This window comes from Brassica napus, chromosome C3, assembly GCF_020379485.1.
Source record: "Brassica napus cultivar Da-Ae chromosome C3, Da-Ae, whole genome shotgun sequence".
NCBI lineage: Eukaryota > Viridiplantae > Streptophyta > Magnoliopsida > Brassicales > Brassicaceae > Brassica > Brassica napus.
The window spans coordinates 4,462,029-4,476,045 of NC_063446.1; the positions used below are offsets into that span (position 1 = coordinate 4,462,029).

Sequence of the window (14,017 nt, forward strand, 5' to 3'; positions counted from 1 at the left end):
AACCGAAGAACCGATTTTACTTATTTTTTGGTTACGAAGTAGATATAAATCAGGTACATTTAAACCAAAGAACCGATTGGGATCCGAATCCGAAAGTACATCAGGTTGTACCGGTTCTTTGAAGATTTACTAACCCCGACCTGAACCCGATAGAATCCGAACCGGTCCCGAACCAAATTTTCATATAATCCAACTGGGGCTGATTTTGATAAATCCGAAAAATCAAAATCCGATTGGACTAAACCGAAACTCGATTGGGACCCCAAATGCCCATGCCTACATTTTACTCACTTGATAAACCACAATAACAAAAACTAGAATCTGAAAAACAATCATCTCATTGTCATGGTTTCTTAAAAGCATTTTTTGCATTATCCAAGATAAAAAGCAAAAATTACAAGCCAAGGCTACAATAGATAGATTATTAGTATCCTCCTCTCCCTCGGCCTCTGAATCCTCCACGGCCCCTGGGAGCACCTCTTGAGGCGAATCCTCCACGCCCCCTGGGAGCACCTCTGGAAGAGAATCCTCCACGTCCCCTAGAAGCACCTCTGCCTCTCCCACGACCTCCCATAGATTGTCCCCTGCAAAAAAAAAAAAAAACAGAACAAGACTCTTTGTTAAAGACTTGTACCAACACTTGAACAAGTGGATTCTACTGCTTAACAGAAGCTATCTTTTCCCCCAATGGGTTTAAGAAGTGTGGCTTACTTTGGTTGAGGAAGGAATTTTGCTAGAGGTAATAGCTTAGCAGGGTCGATGTAGAACTTATCCCCTTCAGCGTACGAGGTAGCTACAATACCTTCCATCATCTTGATGGAAAACAGCTGAAAAAAGGAACCAATGCTCTTAGTATAAGTAAGTAAACTAGTGATAGAAGAAAGCCACAGAGAGAGTGAACACATACTGATTCGTTAATGGCACCAAAGATCTCATCTACTTTCCCAATCTGGGTCTTGTTTTCAAGGTAGATTGGAGCATTGAAGTAAGGGATCTTCCCCTGAGAGAGCTTGGTCACAGCATCACCCTCACAAGCATGGAGAAAGGTTGCAACTTCTGTTATAACCAACAAAGTTAACCTTGTCATAACGGAGACAAGTCACAAAGTCCTTTAACTTAAACTATTGTAACAAAACTTCAAAAGACACTGATTCAACTCAAAACAAAGGAACTCTGATAAGCAGGAAACAGTTCATTCACATTCAAAGCTGATAACTTCATCAATAAAGTCTTAAGCTTGAGCAGAGCAAGAATAAGAATTGACTAAGAAAAGAGCAAACGAACCAATGACTTCGCTGGGAGGTCCTTCGTCACGATATCCACCACCAAAGCGTCCACCGCCGCCACCAAAGCGTCCACCGCCGCCACCAAAACGTCCGCCGCCGCCACCAAAGCGTCCGCCGCCATCTCTTCCTCCCCGTCCCCTGAAGCTCCCGCCGCCACGTGGTGGTCTCATCTTCTGGTTTTATTTGTTCTTTGAGCTGCGCTCTGCTACTCAGCAAGGTTCAGGGTTTTAGTGGAGAGGTGTGGTGACTTCTCGTTTACAAAAAAATAGATTAAAAAGGGTGGCTGGCTTCTAGGGTTTTCACCAAATGAAAGACCGGTTTACAACTTAAACCGGGAATCTAACGAATTGACATATGGTTTGCTATGTTTGCTGACTTGACACTCGGCTACCGGTTCGGTTTGATTAAACCAAAAAAACCAAGAACAGAGCAGTAATAAAAAAATAAACTTCAGTTTAAGATTTGTTATTGACTTATTGTCATCACACAATAGTATGGTCATTTGACAAATATAGTAGTGTTATGAAATAACTTATAATTTATAGTATCGTAAAATTTAAATAAGAGTAGAATTTAATACCCGTAGGAAGCAAATAACACTAGTATAAGGGAGAGAGTTTATTATAAGAAGGAAGAAGAAAATGTAATGATTCTTTGATGAATTACTCTTGTTTTTGTTTATGGTGTACAAAAGAGTGAGATGAGTGATGATATTTATAGTGAACAATAATACATAAAATAACAAAGATAGTGCTTAATTTGGTAAATGAGTGGGTGATCATAGTGTTTGATGAGTAGATGATCATAGTGCTTGAGTTGATAAAGGAGTGGATGATCATAGTGCTTGAGTTTGGTAAAGAAGTGGATGATCATTTCAATGCTTAATTTATAACACTCCCCCTTGATCATCCATCTTGTATTACGTGGTGCCTCGTTAAAAACCTAGTCATGGAAAACCCAATGGGAAAAACCGTAGTAAAAGTAAAAAGAGTACAACTACGTAAGCTCCTCCTCGAATGAGTAGTCATAGAACCTTTAGAACAATGATAGATTTTCATCTCTCAAATTGTAACATTCTCTTTGGTTGTCTATCTTTTGTATGTTCTTTGTTGCCTCGTTAAAACCTTGTCATGGAAAAACCCAATGGGATAAAAAAAAAAACCATGATAAGGAAAAAGAGTACAACCACACTTACTATCATATTTCTTTCCCTGGAAACAATATCTTCAGGATATGCATTCCAATCAACTCTCTTCAGAGAATTAAGCTTAAGAGAATAAACTCTATTCATTTCTATTATGATATCTAGGTCCTTTAGACTTCTTGTCCATAATTCTCTTTTGACTTAGACAATAGTTTATTGGTCTATTTGGATTTCAAACCAAATTTCTTACATATAATCGTATAGAAATTCGTCTCGTACATACGAATTATTCATTTGTAACTATAGAAGTTACTATTATGATTTTCTTTCTTTTCATATGAAATTACATCTTTCAGTAATGAAAAAGATTAATAATTTTCTTAAATAACACTCTTACGTATGGTATTTCAGGACCAAACATATACGAGCGTCTTAAATAAAATACTTTAAGGATCTTTATGATAACATCTCAGTTTTAGATCTCCAGTTTAGAATACATAAAACAATATAGTATTGTCAAGAGTTTTCTTCCAAAATATAATTTTTCTATAACTCTTCAGGAGTTTTGATTATATTCAAATCATGATTCTATTGATTTATAATCTCTTGATAAATACAAATGGATACATTTGTTAACCTTATAATATTTCATATATTCCATAAAATAGTTTGTTTCAATTCGATCGAATATGCAGAGTTCCCGGGAACATGATTTTGATATCATCAATCCTTCATGGATTATACTTTCAGGGATTAACATTTTTCAAGTGGATTGTTTTATTCAAGTTCTTCCTTTATTACCAGACTATAAGGAACTTGAAACTAGTTGCATCTACCATATGAAATTATGTCTCTTCACAATCAATTTCATATTGATCCTTCTTTGTGTGCAACGGTTCATTTACATCTCACTTGTTTTACACCTTTTAGTGTATGGACTACTGGTCCAAATACTTCTCTATTTCACAAGAAGTTTATATCTTTGTCTATTGCATCTTTCTGATTTGGCCAATCATTTCTTTGTGTACACTTTTCAATAGACTTTCTTTCATGATCCTCTTTCTCATTTATTATATCAACTGCTACTTTGCATGTATAATATCATCGACGTCAATTTTCTTATCGGTTCCATTTTGTTTCATACATGACATAACTTATTGAGATCTCTTCATTTGTCTCAGGTACCTGAATTTTCGTCAGTCATGTTTAATTTCTCTTCTGGAGATCATACAAAACTATATTGCCTCGTTTTGACCATTATCAATATATGCTCCTTTTTCATTTACGAGGATTTATCTTTGGAACCAATCTGTCTACCACGCTGCAGGCGTGACTAGCAGTTTGATATTGTTCTTGTAGAACATTTATTCTTATTGGAGCATTTACAGCTGGTATATGTGACTTGATCACTATATTTATATGGGTCGTGTCTGGCAACTGCTTTAGTAAGTTTTGAAATGAATTATCTTTTGGACTTCTATTTCACATTGTGTTTAGCCCGAGGATCAATGATAATTCATTTCAACTTATTTTCTTTTCCAGCTGTTTATTTTCTCCCCCTTATGTTGGAAGTACTAACTCACTTTTAGAATTCATGTATAGCCTTACTTATAGTTTTCGGGGATGGCTCTGGATTCTTAAGTGTCAATAGAGATTTATATCCAACATATATTTCCAACCTCATTTGAAAACACATCTTCATTTGAAGCTCTGTGGCGGAGCAACATCCAAAATTCTTAGATGAAAATGATTGGTTTCTGATTCTATACCAATGATGGGGAGAACTAGTGAATATTTATTGGCTTGATGCGATCCAATGTTGCTCAAAATGTTTAGCACTTATCTCAGTGAATGTGCTATAGTCGTTAAAGACTTTAAGAAGTGAATTCACCAATATTATAAAAATGCATAGTGGGTGATCAGTCCACTAACATCTTCGTTATTTATGCCAATATCTTATTTTGGCTGGTGAAAACCATATTACCCTTTTATCTTATGGGTAAGCAACATATGTCAAATCATTCGGAAGAATCTTCTGGTTCTTATATGACTATGCATATGACCTTTAAGTATATATTCGCATTATTAATGAACCAAAATGGTCTAACTGATTCATGCCAAATGTAAACTTCTAGTTTACTATACATTTATCTTCATTATACTAATCTTTGTGTAGTACAATATATAAGAGACTGTAGATATTTTCTCTAAAATACTTATACTACTTTGAGAATTATTTCTGATTGAAATGTATATATCATTTCGTTTGCTTATTGTCTCAACATAAGTATCTCAAAATCTTACGGATTACTTTGAGAAAAATTCATTAATCTTAGTTTTAGTGTAAACATAATCTTCTGGATGTTTGACTTATCATAAAAAGTGAGATTCTTTAACTCTTCCCATCGAGAGTATAATACTACAGGTTTATCAATCTCGAATGTATCTCATTTTCTTAATCAACAACATATCCTACATGGGTTATGTATTTTTCGTAGATCCTTTTAACTTTTGATACTTATAAAAATACAATACCTTAAGAACTTTAAATTGCATTCTTAAGAACTTTAAATTAAATTTTTATGTGCAGTAACACTATGTATACTTCTGGAGCATCATATATATCCTCTTTTTAAGCATTCTATAAGTTTTACAAGCCGCTACATTAACGGCTCATAAACCATGTTCGTCAACTACCTTGTATTGTACACACAATAAATTTTCTTTCATCTTCAAATGAATTCATAATTTCTTTTCTTTATTACCATGTTTATTTTCTCAACTTTAAGTGAGAGTATGAGTTCTATAAAGAAACTCTTTGGACCTTGACCTCATTTATGCTCACGTCTAAAACCACAATTTATGAGTTTTTAAATGTCATATTCTCTTCAGGAGAATGAATCATAATCAACTAGACGTGATTTATCAATAGATATTTTTTCAATATATATGCATCATAAAACAATTTCTTGAAGAAATTTTACTTTTAAACTTAACATCCAACATAGTTGGCTTTATTTACCGACTTCAGGTCTTGTAATCTTTAAATGCAAAATACAAAATGAGCTTTAGGTAATCACTTCAGGTGATAATACCTTTTTTATATATATTATCTTCCAAAACTTATGGATCTTTTAGAGTCAAGCTTTAAACTTAAAATCCTCAATATAAATGGTAATAAAATCAAAATATTTCAAATATATATAAATATGTATTAACAAAGGTGTCTTATTATATCAGAAAATAAATAAAACTTTCATAGTAATTATTATATAGACTATATTATTACTCTCATGCTTTTTAACAAAATTTAACCTATCAATCAATTTAATGAACAAATTTATATCACTGCCAACTTCATGCAAATTGATTTATCTAATCAAGTTTGTTAAACTTGTATATAAAGCATAAAAATACTTATCTTATAAACAGAAGTATATCGGCGATGAAAGTTTCAGCTGTTCACGTTTCTGAATTGGCTGATAACTTGTACATATCTTTCCGAGAGAATACACAATCCTGAAAACTTTAAATTTTTGCTCATATAAACATGGTCATTACATTAGTAAATATCAACATATAATCCAAATTTTTTTATGATATTAGACCAAAGACTAATCGACAACAAAACTAACCGATTACAAATAATTTCTTTTATGATGTTAGACCATGAATCATAAAGTATGTTTCCTTAATACCATTAAATCATGAAGCATATTAAAGTATAATAAGCAAAATTTAATTCATAAATAACTATTATTCTTACATATAGACAAGCGTTGATATATATATATATATATATATATATATATATATATATATATATATCATCTTCTAAAATGACTATATATATATATTTTGTTTTTTTTTTTTTAGAATTTCGCAATTTTAAAATAAATCATTTATTATGAACTTCATAATTTAAAAACCGTTTACATTAATCATACAAGAAATTACAAGGAGAAGCGATGTAAATAAAATTAAACCGATATTCATCTTAAATTCACTCGGAGTAAATTCTCCAACGAATAAACCATAAATAGAAACACAAATAAAAATGGCACATAAAAACAAAAGTGCGCGAATCATCTTTCTTGAAATGAAAAATCGGAGGAGAGCGATTTGAAATTTTTGAGAGAAGATGAAATGTTTTGGATGATGAAATGGAGTGAAAATGAGTTGTATTTATAGATGAAAATTACTGTTCATGACCGTCGGAGAAAGGGGAAATTTTTGAAAAATTTTCTTTGTGACCGTTGGGGTTAAATCGAGTGCACCAAAAATTAGTCTGAAAACATCGTATTAAACGGTCAATCAAATCTATAAAATTTCATAAAAGTGAAAAATTATGACAATGAAATATTTATGTTATATGACAACAAATCATGCGATGGCTCAGCCGATCAATGCAGAATAATAAATAAATTATACGGCGGCTCGGCCGACCAATTAATAATAAACAGAATATAAGGCGGCTCGGCCGACCAATAAATAATAAACAGGATATAAGGCGGCTCGGCCGACCAATAAATAAATTAAATTACTAGTAAATAATATAGGCGGTATTCCGGTCATTATAACATGATATAAATAATAGTAAAGGCGGTATACCGACCATTATAACAGGGTATAAATGATACAAATAAATTTTACCGAATCGCAGAGTGATCGTGCTGATAACGTGTTATGAAATAACTTCTAATTTATAGTATCGTGAAATTTAAATAAGAGTAGAATTTAATACCCGTAGGAAGCAAATAACACTAGTATAAGGGAGAGAGTTTATTATAAGAAGGAAGAAGAAAATGTAATGATTCTTTGATGAATTACTCTTGTTTTTGTTTATGGTGTACAAAAGAGTGAGATGAGTGATGATATTTATAGTGAACAACAATACATAAAATAACAAAGATAGTGCTTAATTTGGTAAATGAGTGGGTGATCATAGTGTTTGATGAGTAGATGATCATAGTGCTTGAGTTGGTAAAGGAGTGGATGATCATTTCAATGCTTAATTTATAACAAGTAGGACAATTATCTGAATAGCTCTGAGTTTTTGTTACAAAAATACCACTGAAAAAAAAGATCAAAATAGTTTTTTTTTTTGTTTTGAAATTTTTGATTTATTCTCAAAACTCCACAATTAATAAAATTTATGTTGTTCATTTTCTTTGTTGAAAACTATTTTTGTAACAAAAACTTAAAAACTATCCTAAGAAATTTTTCAATATTACAGGATGATTAATATAATTTTATTTATATAATGCTTATCTATTCAAGATTTGAGAATATTAATATAATTTTATTTATTTATCGTTATTTGCTTGGAAAGAGTCTTCGCAAAATAAAAGAACACTTGCATAATTTAGTGCGTACAAAAAGAGTTTCGAAGTATCTGATCAAAACCAGATTTGAGTCTTTGTTGCATCCCATTTGGATGATCTTTTATCACTATCCTTGAAGGCTTAATTAGACATTTAGAAAAAGAAAAAAAAATCTAGCATAGACTACTCCTTCATTGTGAATATAGATTAATTGTTTTCTTTTTGGTGTATCTGTTGTTAATCATCACTTTATAGGAAATAGCAAGAGCAAAACAACTTCTCTTTTATTACCGTCTACGGAGTAGTTCTTATTACATTAGTACATTATTTATGGAACACGCACCATGACTATGTAGTGTTAACATACATCAACAACCACACTCATATCACCGTGGTACATACACTCTCGAGGATTTCGTTTGGAATCATCTAGTAGAAGCCGGGCCCAGGCATGGTCTTCTGGAAGGGACAAATGCTAACTTGCCTGATGTTGCAAACTCTTGGTAAGTGCGTAGCAGTCTGGTAGATACGGCTAATTACTTGCTGCATCTGCTGTCCCTGCATTTGTTGTCCCTGTTGTTGTCGAACCTGTTGTTTAACGGCTTTGGATGCTCCTTTCAAGGTTGGGCAAACGCAAAGTGGCTCTTCCTGGTGGAGCTCGTTGCAGCACTGCTGGAGCAGCGGTGGCCTCTGCTGCGGGCCCTGTTGTTGGTTCTCCACGTCGTCTTCAAAATCAAACTCACCGTCGAGGGTCCAGCTTGGACCACTACCACCACCGGGCTGCATTGCCTGCTTGTGGAGCCATTGCTGGCAAGCTCTTAGGTGTTGTGCTTGCTGAAACTCCTTCCTACATTTTGGAATCCTAAATGGACCGGCTTGGTTTGTGGTATCGTCTTCGTCGACTTCCACAACCGTCCTGTAGACGGAGGCATTGGTGAGAAGGAAGAACAAGGCGAGAGTTGCCGAGACGAGGAAGAGCTTGTTCGCCATTTGTGTATGTTTTGTAGTGATGAGTTTTGGTTTGAGTAAAGAGTGAAGCCGAGGCGCTAATTTATAGGTGAGAATGGAGATTTGCATGGCGATCACGTGTAAATATTGCATGCATATGTGTGTGCGCTGTGAGAGAGAAGCTTTTAGGTGTTTGAAGCGAGTGACAAATCGTCCGCATCTGCATGCTGTGTGTGATGTGTAGCTCATGTCCTGGCGTGACATCTTATGAACGATATTTTTCAAAAAGTAGGGTAAAAACTTAACTTCAAAAAATAAAATGAGAATTCAGAACATAGTCCACATGTCATCACCTTGAAGAAATGTTTTTTTTTAGTGTGATAGATTCAACATAATTGGCACAGATGGTGGCAACTCCGATTGATTCAACACTATTAAAAATAAGATTTGAATATTTTGGTTTGGTTTGGCTTTCTCACATTTCACTTATCAGACACTGAAAAAAGAAACATGAACAAATCTAGAGATGCATTGAACAACGCAAATGGATGTTAACAAAAAAAATAAGCGCACAATTGAAGGGCTTAAAAAAGCTCCCAAATCTTTCTACTACTAATTCCATCTTCTCTTTTGTTACTCGTACATACATAACCAAGACACATCCCTTTCATTACATTCAACCAAAGAGGTTGCGTCAGGTTTTACGTCTTTGATTGGTATTATGACGACCCTGAGGCTCGCTCCATTTGTTTTTGGCTTTCCACATGATGCTTAAGTGTGTATCAGCACACTGTCCTGCCATAGCATATTGATGCAATGTACAGATTCTTCGCCCATTTGTCCTGAAAAAAAAATTCAACCAAAAGCTCTCAGGTCCTATGTATATGGAAACAAAACAAAAAGATCCAAATCTTTGTTCAAAGCTAAAGAAACCCACCTTGACATGAGTACTTGGAAAAGCGGTGGTGCGGAGAGTCTCTTGAGTTTCATCCACCATTTTACGCTTTGGTATGCTTAATATGAAAGCTGCTTGATCTGCAGTTGCTGCCATTGATGTTATTCTATACCCATTCTCCCACCTCCTATGTATCCCATCGCTTGGGTACAAAAAGTCAAGCTCCACCACCTTTCAACGCAGTTTATCATATTAGACTATCAGGGGAAAATAAAAACACCAGACAATAAGAGACAAAAACCTACCTGATCAGAGAAGCCAGAGTTCCTCGACATTACCACACCCCAACGATTACCAGCAGTTGTCATGGAGGTTACATGAAAATCTTCTTTCCACTTCTTATTTATCCACTTGAATGGAAATGAGTCGCTCACTTTGTATGACTGCTGAGAATATGTAGTTCCTACCAATTCCAACAAGTATATAAATAAGCAAATGAAGACTTCGTGTTATAAGTTTATTATTCACTAAACACTAACCTTTTGACATAACAACTAACGAGCTCCCGTTATCTGAACCAGCTATGGAGCTTATATAGAAGTTCTTTTCCCATTGTTCCATTATCCAATCCTGCCAAAAAAAAAATGGTGTTACTAACTTGCTTACAAAAAAAAACAGATTGATTCCTAGTTGCTTCAACTGATTATTATTACCTTGTGAAGGAAGACCGGTGACAACTCATAAACTTGAGAAGTAAACCCAGTTCCAGCATCCATAATGAGGGCCCAAAGATTAGCTGCTGATGCTACACAGCTAATCAAAAGTCCATCTTCATTGCCCTTTTGTACATGCTGGTGAAGCCTCGTCTCTCCAACGTTGTAGTGATATCTACCCAAAAAAGAAAAATTTAAAAGATTACACACTTAGTGAGGAACTTTTCAAGTGTATATGCAAAAACTATTTACCTCTGTTTCATGGGACGACGACCGTTATAGACTGAGATCCATTGAGTAGCAGGACTGCCTATTCTGATTTTCTTCTTCGGCTGTTCATCCTCTTCCAGATTAAGAAGCAATCTTCCTCGTTTTTGCCCAACCTACATATATGCCAAAAGAAGCACATTCAGAAAATATTTCTACACAAGTTTAGAAGATAGCCATATGAAACAAGAAAACAGCTAGCAACCTTTAGAGCCCCATCAATTCTAATTGGTCTAGATAGAGCGCACGGCTCAATTAGAGTGTCGAAAAGTGAAATAAGCTTCCCATAGTTAGGCTCCTCGTCGAACTTCATGTTAGTGACTGCCTCGAGGAATAGCTTAAACGGTGGTGGACAGAAACAGCACATCAGCTCAGCAGAAGTTGACATCTTTTTCTTGGAAACAAGAAAGCTCTTGTTATCACCCTGCAAAGACAGCAAACAATACATACACATGATTGACTACAATGAAGAAGATGTAATCGGATATATAACTGTAAGGTCATGAAAATAGACCTGGAAGCCTTGCCATGGCAATCTTCCCTTCAAGAGGAAAATTAAAGTATAAGCCAACGACTCCAGATCATCTCTCCGGCTTCCAGTACGACCTAGATGTGCATTAACACTTGCATACCTTATTGTTCCCCTGCAATGCGAAACATTTATAAACATGTATGATATATTTATAGATAAAGAAATTAGTATTTAGTATATATACACACTAATGACAATACCTGAACACATCAGGTCTTTGGTCATATTCAACATGCAGGCCTGAGTGCGAATCTTTCCATTTTGATGCTGAAACAAAGGAAAGATTATGTGAACACTACTGCAAACATCAACCACTTCAAATATCACATGAAACATAAGAGAAGGAACTAGTACATAAAACTCACCTAGACCAAGATCGATAAGGTAGAGTTTTTTCTCATCAGCAGTTCCGGGTTGACCCAGTAAAAAGTTTTCGGGCTTCACATCTCCATGGACAAACCTATTTGATATAAGGATGCAACGTGACATGAGAATCAGCTCAACGGAAGCATATTGTGGTAACTATCAGCCAAGAAGTTAAAAATAAAATATTTTCACTAACCCTTTCATATGAAACTTCTCAAGAATAGATATGGACTCAACTGCAATGCACGCTACCATGTTAGGAGACATCCTGCCACATGAACATAAACATGGATCATATGAAGAATTTCGCAAAGAGAATAAAAGTGTTGTGAAAGGAGAAGAGTGCTTACGATTGCCCTGAAGAATTCCAAACATCCCAGAGACTTGGACCAAGCATGTCCATGACCTGAAATAATTATTAAAACGTTCATCAACCTCAATGGTTAAGCTCGAAGTATATTTAATTTGTTCATAGAAAAATACATACAAGAATGTAAAAATCTCCTTGACGACCCTTATGATGTACCGCAGGAACTCCATAGCAACCGTTGAGCGTACTTGACAACCCAAGAAGAGAAGAGAAGAAACATATGAGATGAAAAATAAGTTGATAAAAGAACCTTGGCATGAAAATTAAGATAGAGTGCAAGCAAGTCTTACTTGTACACTTGCCACTCGTAAGGTGGGCCAAAATTGCATCCTTTGCTATTACGGTGCTCAAATTTCAGAGCCACCTGAAAAAAAAGAAAACAATATTTTTTCTTAACATTTGACTTATTTTGTTGTCTACATGTTTTTCTACAACATACCTCAACTGCATCTGCACCAATCCTATCGCTGCCACCACTCACCCTTCTACCAACAAAAACTTGACCAAAGCCTCCCTTACCGAGCTTCCTTTCAGTCTTATAAACAGGAGAGTTTCCAACTTGTACCTATACACACACAAACAAGAAATCAAAATCAACTTCTCTCTAAACCGAACAAGCTCAGTGATTGAATTGTCATAAGATCAGCATCAATTTTACCCTTTCAGGGACAGGAGCTGAGCTTAAATCTTCTTCAACACCAACTACTTTATCAGCGCTACCACCTTCCATAGCGTTATCCTTATCAGCTGCTACACCTGCGACTTGATTAAAAGCAGGTTCACCTACTACAGGCTCTGCCTCTAAATCTATTAACCTGACGCCTCGACCCCTACCAGCAGCAGCACCAGTGGGTCTCGGAGGAGCAGCGTTTCCCCTTCCTCTACCACCACCTCTTCTCCTTGTTGCAGGCTGACGAGGAAGCTCAATATTTTCCGCCTGATCAATCGCCTGAGGGTTAGGTTGTCTCAATCTACGTGCTCCGCTTCTTAACTCTGGCATTCTTACTCCATACAAAGAGTAAGAAGATCTTTTGCCTTAAGTGATCTGCAGCACAAAGAGAGGAAGCAGAGGGTAACTATTTAGTTGAATCATAAGGTGAGTGAAACAGTGGCTTTGTGCTTTGAGCATTCTCTTTTTTCCATCAAATCACTTTATTGTCATCCGTATACATTAGCATTTTCCAATCAAACAGAGAAGCAATCAAAATCACAATATTCAAACAATAAAGTCATCAGCTTTAATCATCTAAGAAGACATATTAATCAACATACAAAACTTCTGGCGATTCTCATCTTCACAGAAGCATACAAACCAGCTTAAAAGGTAATATATATATAGTCAAAAGAATCAAACTTGGATTCAGTCATCAGCTAAAAACAAGATCCTTTCATAAGAACACTTGGAAAGATACAAACTTTGAAACACAACAACCACAAACGAATCTAAACGATACGTCAAAAACATTCTACTCGATGAAGGATTAGAGATGAACCTTCACAAAGGAACGATGATCGGACTATGATGATAATGATGATGGAATCGGTTCAAAAATAAAGTCTAAAACTTTCAGATCTCCTTGGGAAATTCAAAATGAGAAACTGATAGCTCCTCCAACTACGGCGATTTAAATGTTAGAGCTTTTGTAGGTGTGAAGCAGACAAATAGAGAGAAAGATACAAGCTTTAGATAGATTTAGGGTTACAAATAGTGAAGATGAAGATGAGAGAGGTGCAGATTTGGGGTAGGATTCTTTTTTGGCATTATGTTTTTTTTTTTTTTTAAGAAGGATTGAGCAACTTTAGAAAAAAACTTTGGTCTTGACCAAAAGAAAAGAGAAAAAACTTTGGCATATATTTGGTGAAGATTTTTATTTGATTTTATTTCCCTTGTTTCTTTGAAAAGACTATATATTAAAAATAAATTTATTGTATAACCCCTCGAGTCCAATGTTAACCGAATATTAATTTCTCAATTGAAAGAAAAAGTTAGGCCATTTCGCTTTCATAAGCAATTAATTGGAAAGGTATATCAACCGAGTTTTGAATCATTCCATATGTGTAGGCTTGGTGATGCCAGAGACATCGCTTCTGTAGTGGTGGTGAGTGGATCAACATGCAAGTCATTGTTGCTAATGGTGCACTCCTCAAATGATTACGGTTTTTAAAAAACAT

At 35.1% G+C, this 14,017-nt stretch overlaps 3 protein-coding genes across 3 annotated transcripts; all 3 read right to left on the reverse strand.

Annotated features, from left to right (window-relative positions):
- Positions 1–322: 322 nt before the first annotated feature.
- Positions 323–1,557, reverse strand: LOC106386550 (putative H/ACA ribonucleoprotein complex subunit 1-like protein 1). The gene is made up of 4 exons (XM_013826387.3): positions 1,285–1,557; positions 908–1,056; positions 712–827; positions 323–584 (listed from the first exon to the last, which is right to left on the reverse strand). The coding sequence occupies exons 1-4, from the start codon at positions 1,454–1,456 to the stop codon at positions 425–427; spliced, it is 597 nt and encodes a 198-aa protein (XP_013681841.2). The 5' UTR covers positions 1,457–1,557; the 3' UTR covers positions 323–424.
- A 6,462-nt stretch (positions 1,558–8,019) lies between these two features.
- Positions 8,020–8,793, reverse strand: LOC106386551 (napin embryo-specific). The gene has a single exon (XM_013826391.3). The coding sequence runs from the start codon at positions 8,742–8,744 to the stop codon at positions 8,184–8,186; it is 561 nt and encodes a 186-aa protein (XP_013681845.1). The 5' UTR covers positions 8,745–8,793; the 3' UTR covers positions 8,020–8,183.
- LOC106386553 (casein kinase 1-like protein HD16) lies at positions 8,020–13,664 on the reverse strand. Its single transcript, XM_013826392.3, has 17 exons — positions 13,339–13,664; positions 12,504–12,890; positions 12,285–12,410; positions 12,136–12,209; positions 11,963–12,032; positions 11,826–11,881; positions 11,672–11,743; positions 11,475–11,569; positions 11,310–11,376; positions 11,092–11,221; positions 10,783–11,001; positions 10,563–10,693; positions 10,311–10,485; positions 10,137–10,227; positions 9,903–10,060; positions 9,640–9,828; positions 8,020–9,544 (listed from the first exon to the last, which is right to left on the reverse strand). The coding sequence occupies exons 2-17, from the start codon at positions 12,843–12,845 to the stop codon at positions 9,485–9,487; spliced, it is 2,055 nt and encodes a 684-aa protein (XP_013681846.1). The 5' UTR covers positions 12,846–12,890; positions 13,339–13,664; the 3' UTR covers positions 8,020–9,484.
- Between the last annotated feature and the right edge of the window lie 353 nt (positions 13,665–14,017).

Coding starts and splice junctions, on each gene's coding strand:
- LOC106386550 (XM_013826387.3), bottom strand. CDS start 1,456: ATGAGACCACCACGTGGCGGCGGGAGCTTCAGGGGACGGGGAGGAAGA. Junction 828..907: donor TTGGTGCCATTAACGAATCA/GTATGTGTTCAC, acceptor TCCTTTTTTCAG/CTGTTTTCCATCAAGATGAT. Junction 585..711: donor AAATTCCTTCCTCAACCAAA/GTAAGCCACACT, acceptor TTTTTTTTGCAG/GGGACAATCTATGGGAGGTC.
- LOC106386551 (XM_013826391.3), bottom strand. CDS start 8,744: ATGGCGAACAAGCTCTTCCTCGTCTCGGCAACTCTCGCCTTGTTCTTC.
- LOC106386553 (XM_013826392.3), bottom strand. CDS start 12,845: ATGCCAGAGTTAAGAAGCGGAGCACGTAGATTGAGACAACCTAACCCT. Junction 11,570..11,671: donor GAGAAGTTTCATATGAAAGG/GTTAGTGAAAAT, acceptor TATATCAAATAG/GTTTGTCCATGGAGATGTGA. Junction 10,228..10,310: donor CACCGGTCTTCCTTCACAAG/GTAATAATAATC, acceptor TTTTTTTGGCAG/GATTGGATAATGGAACAATG.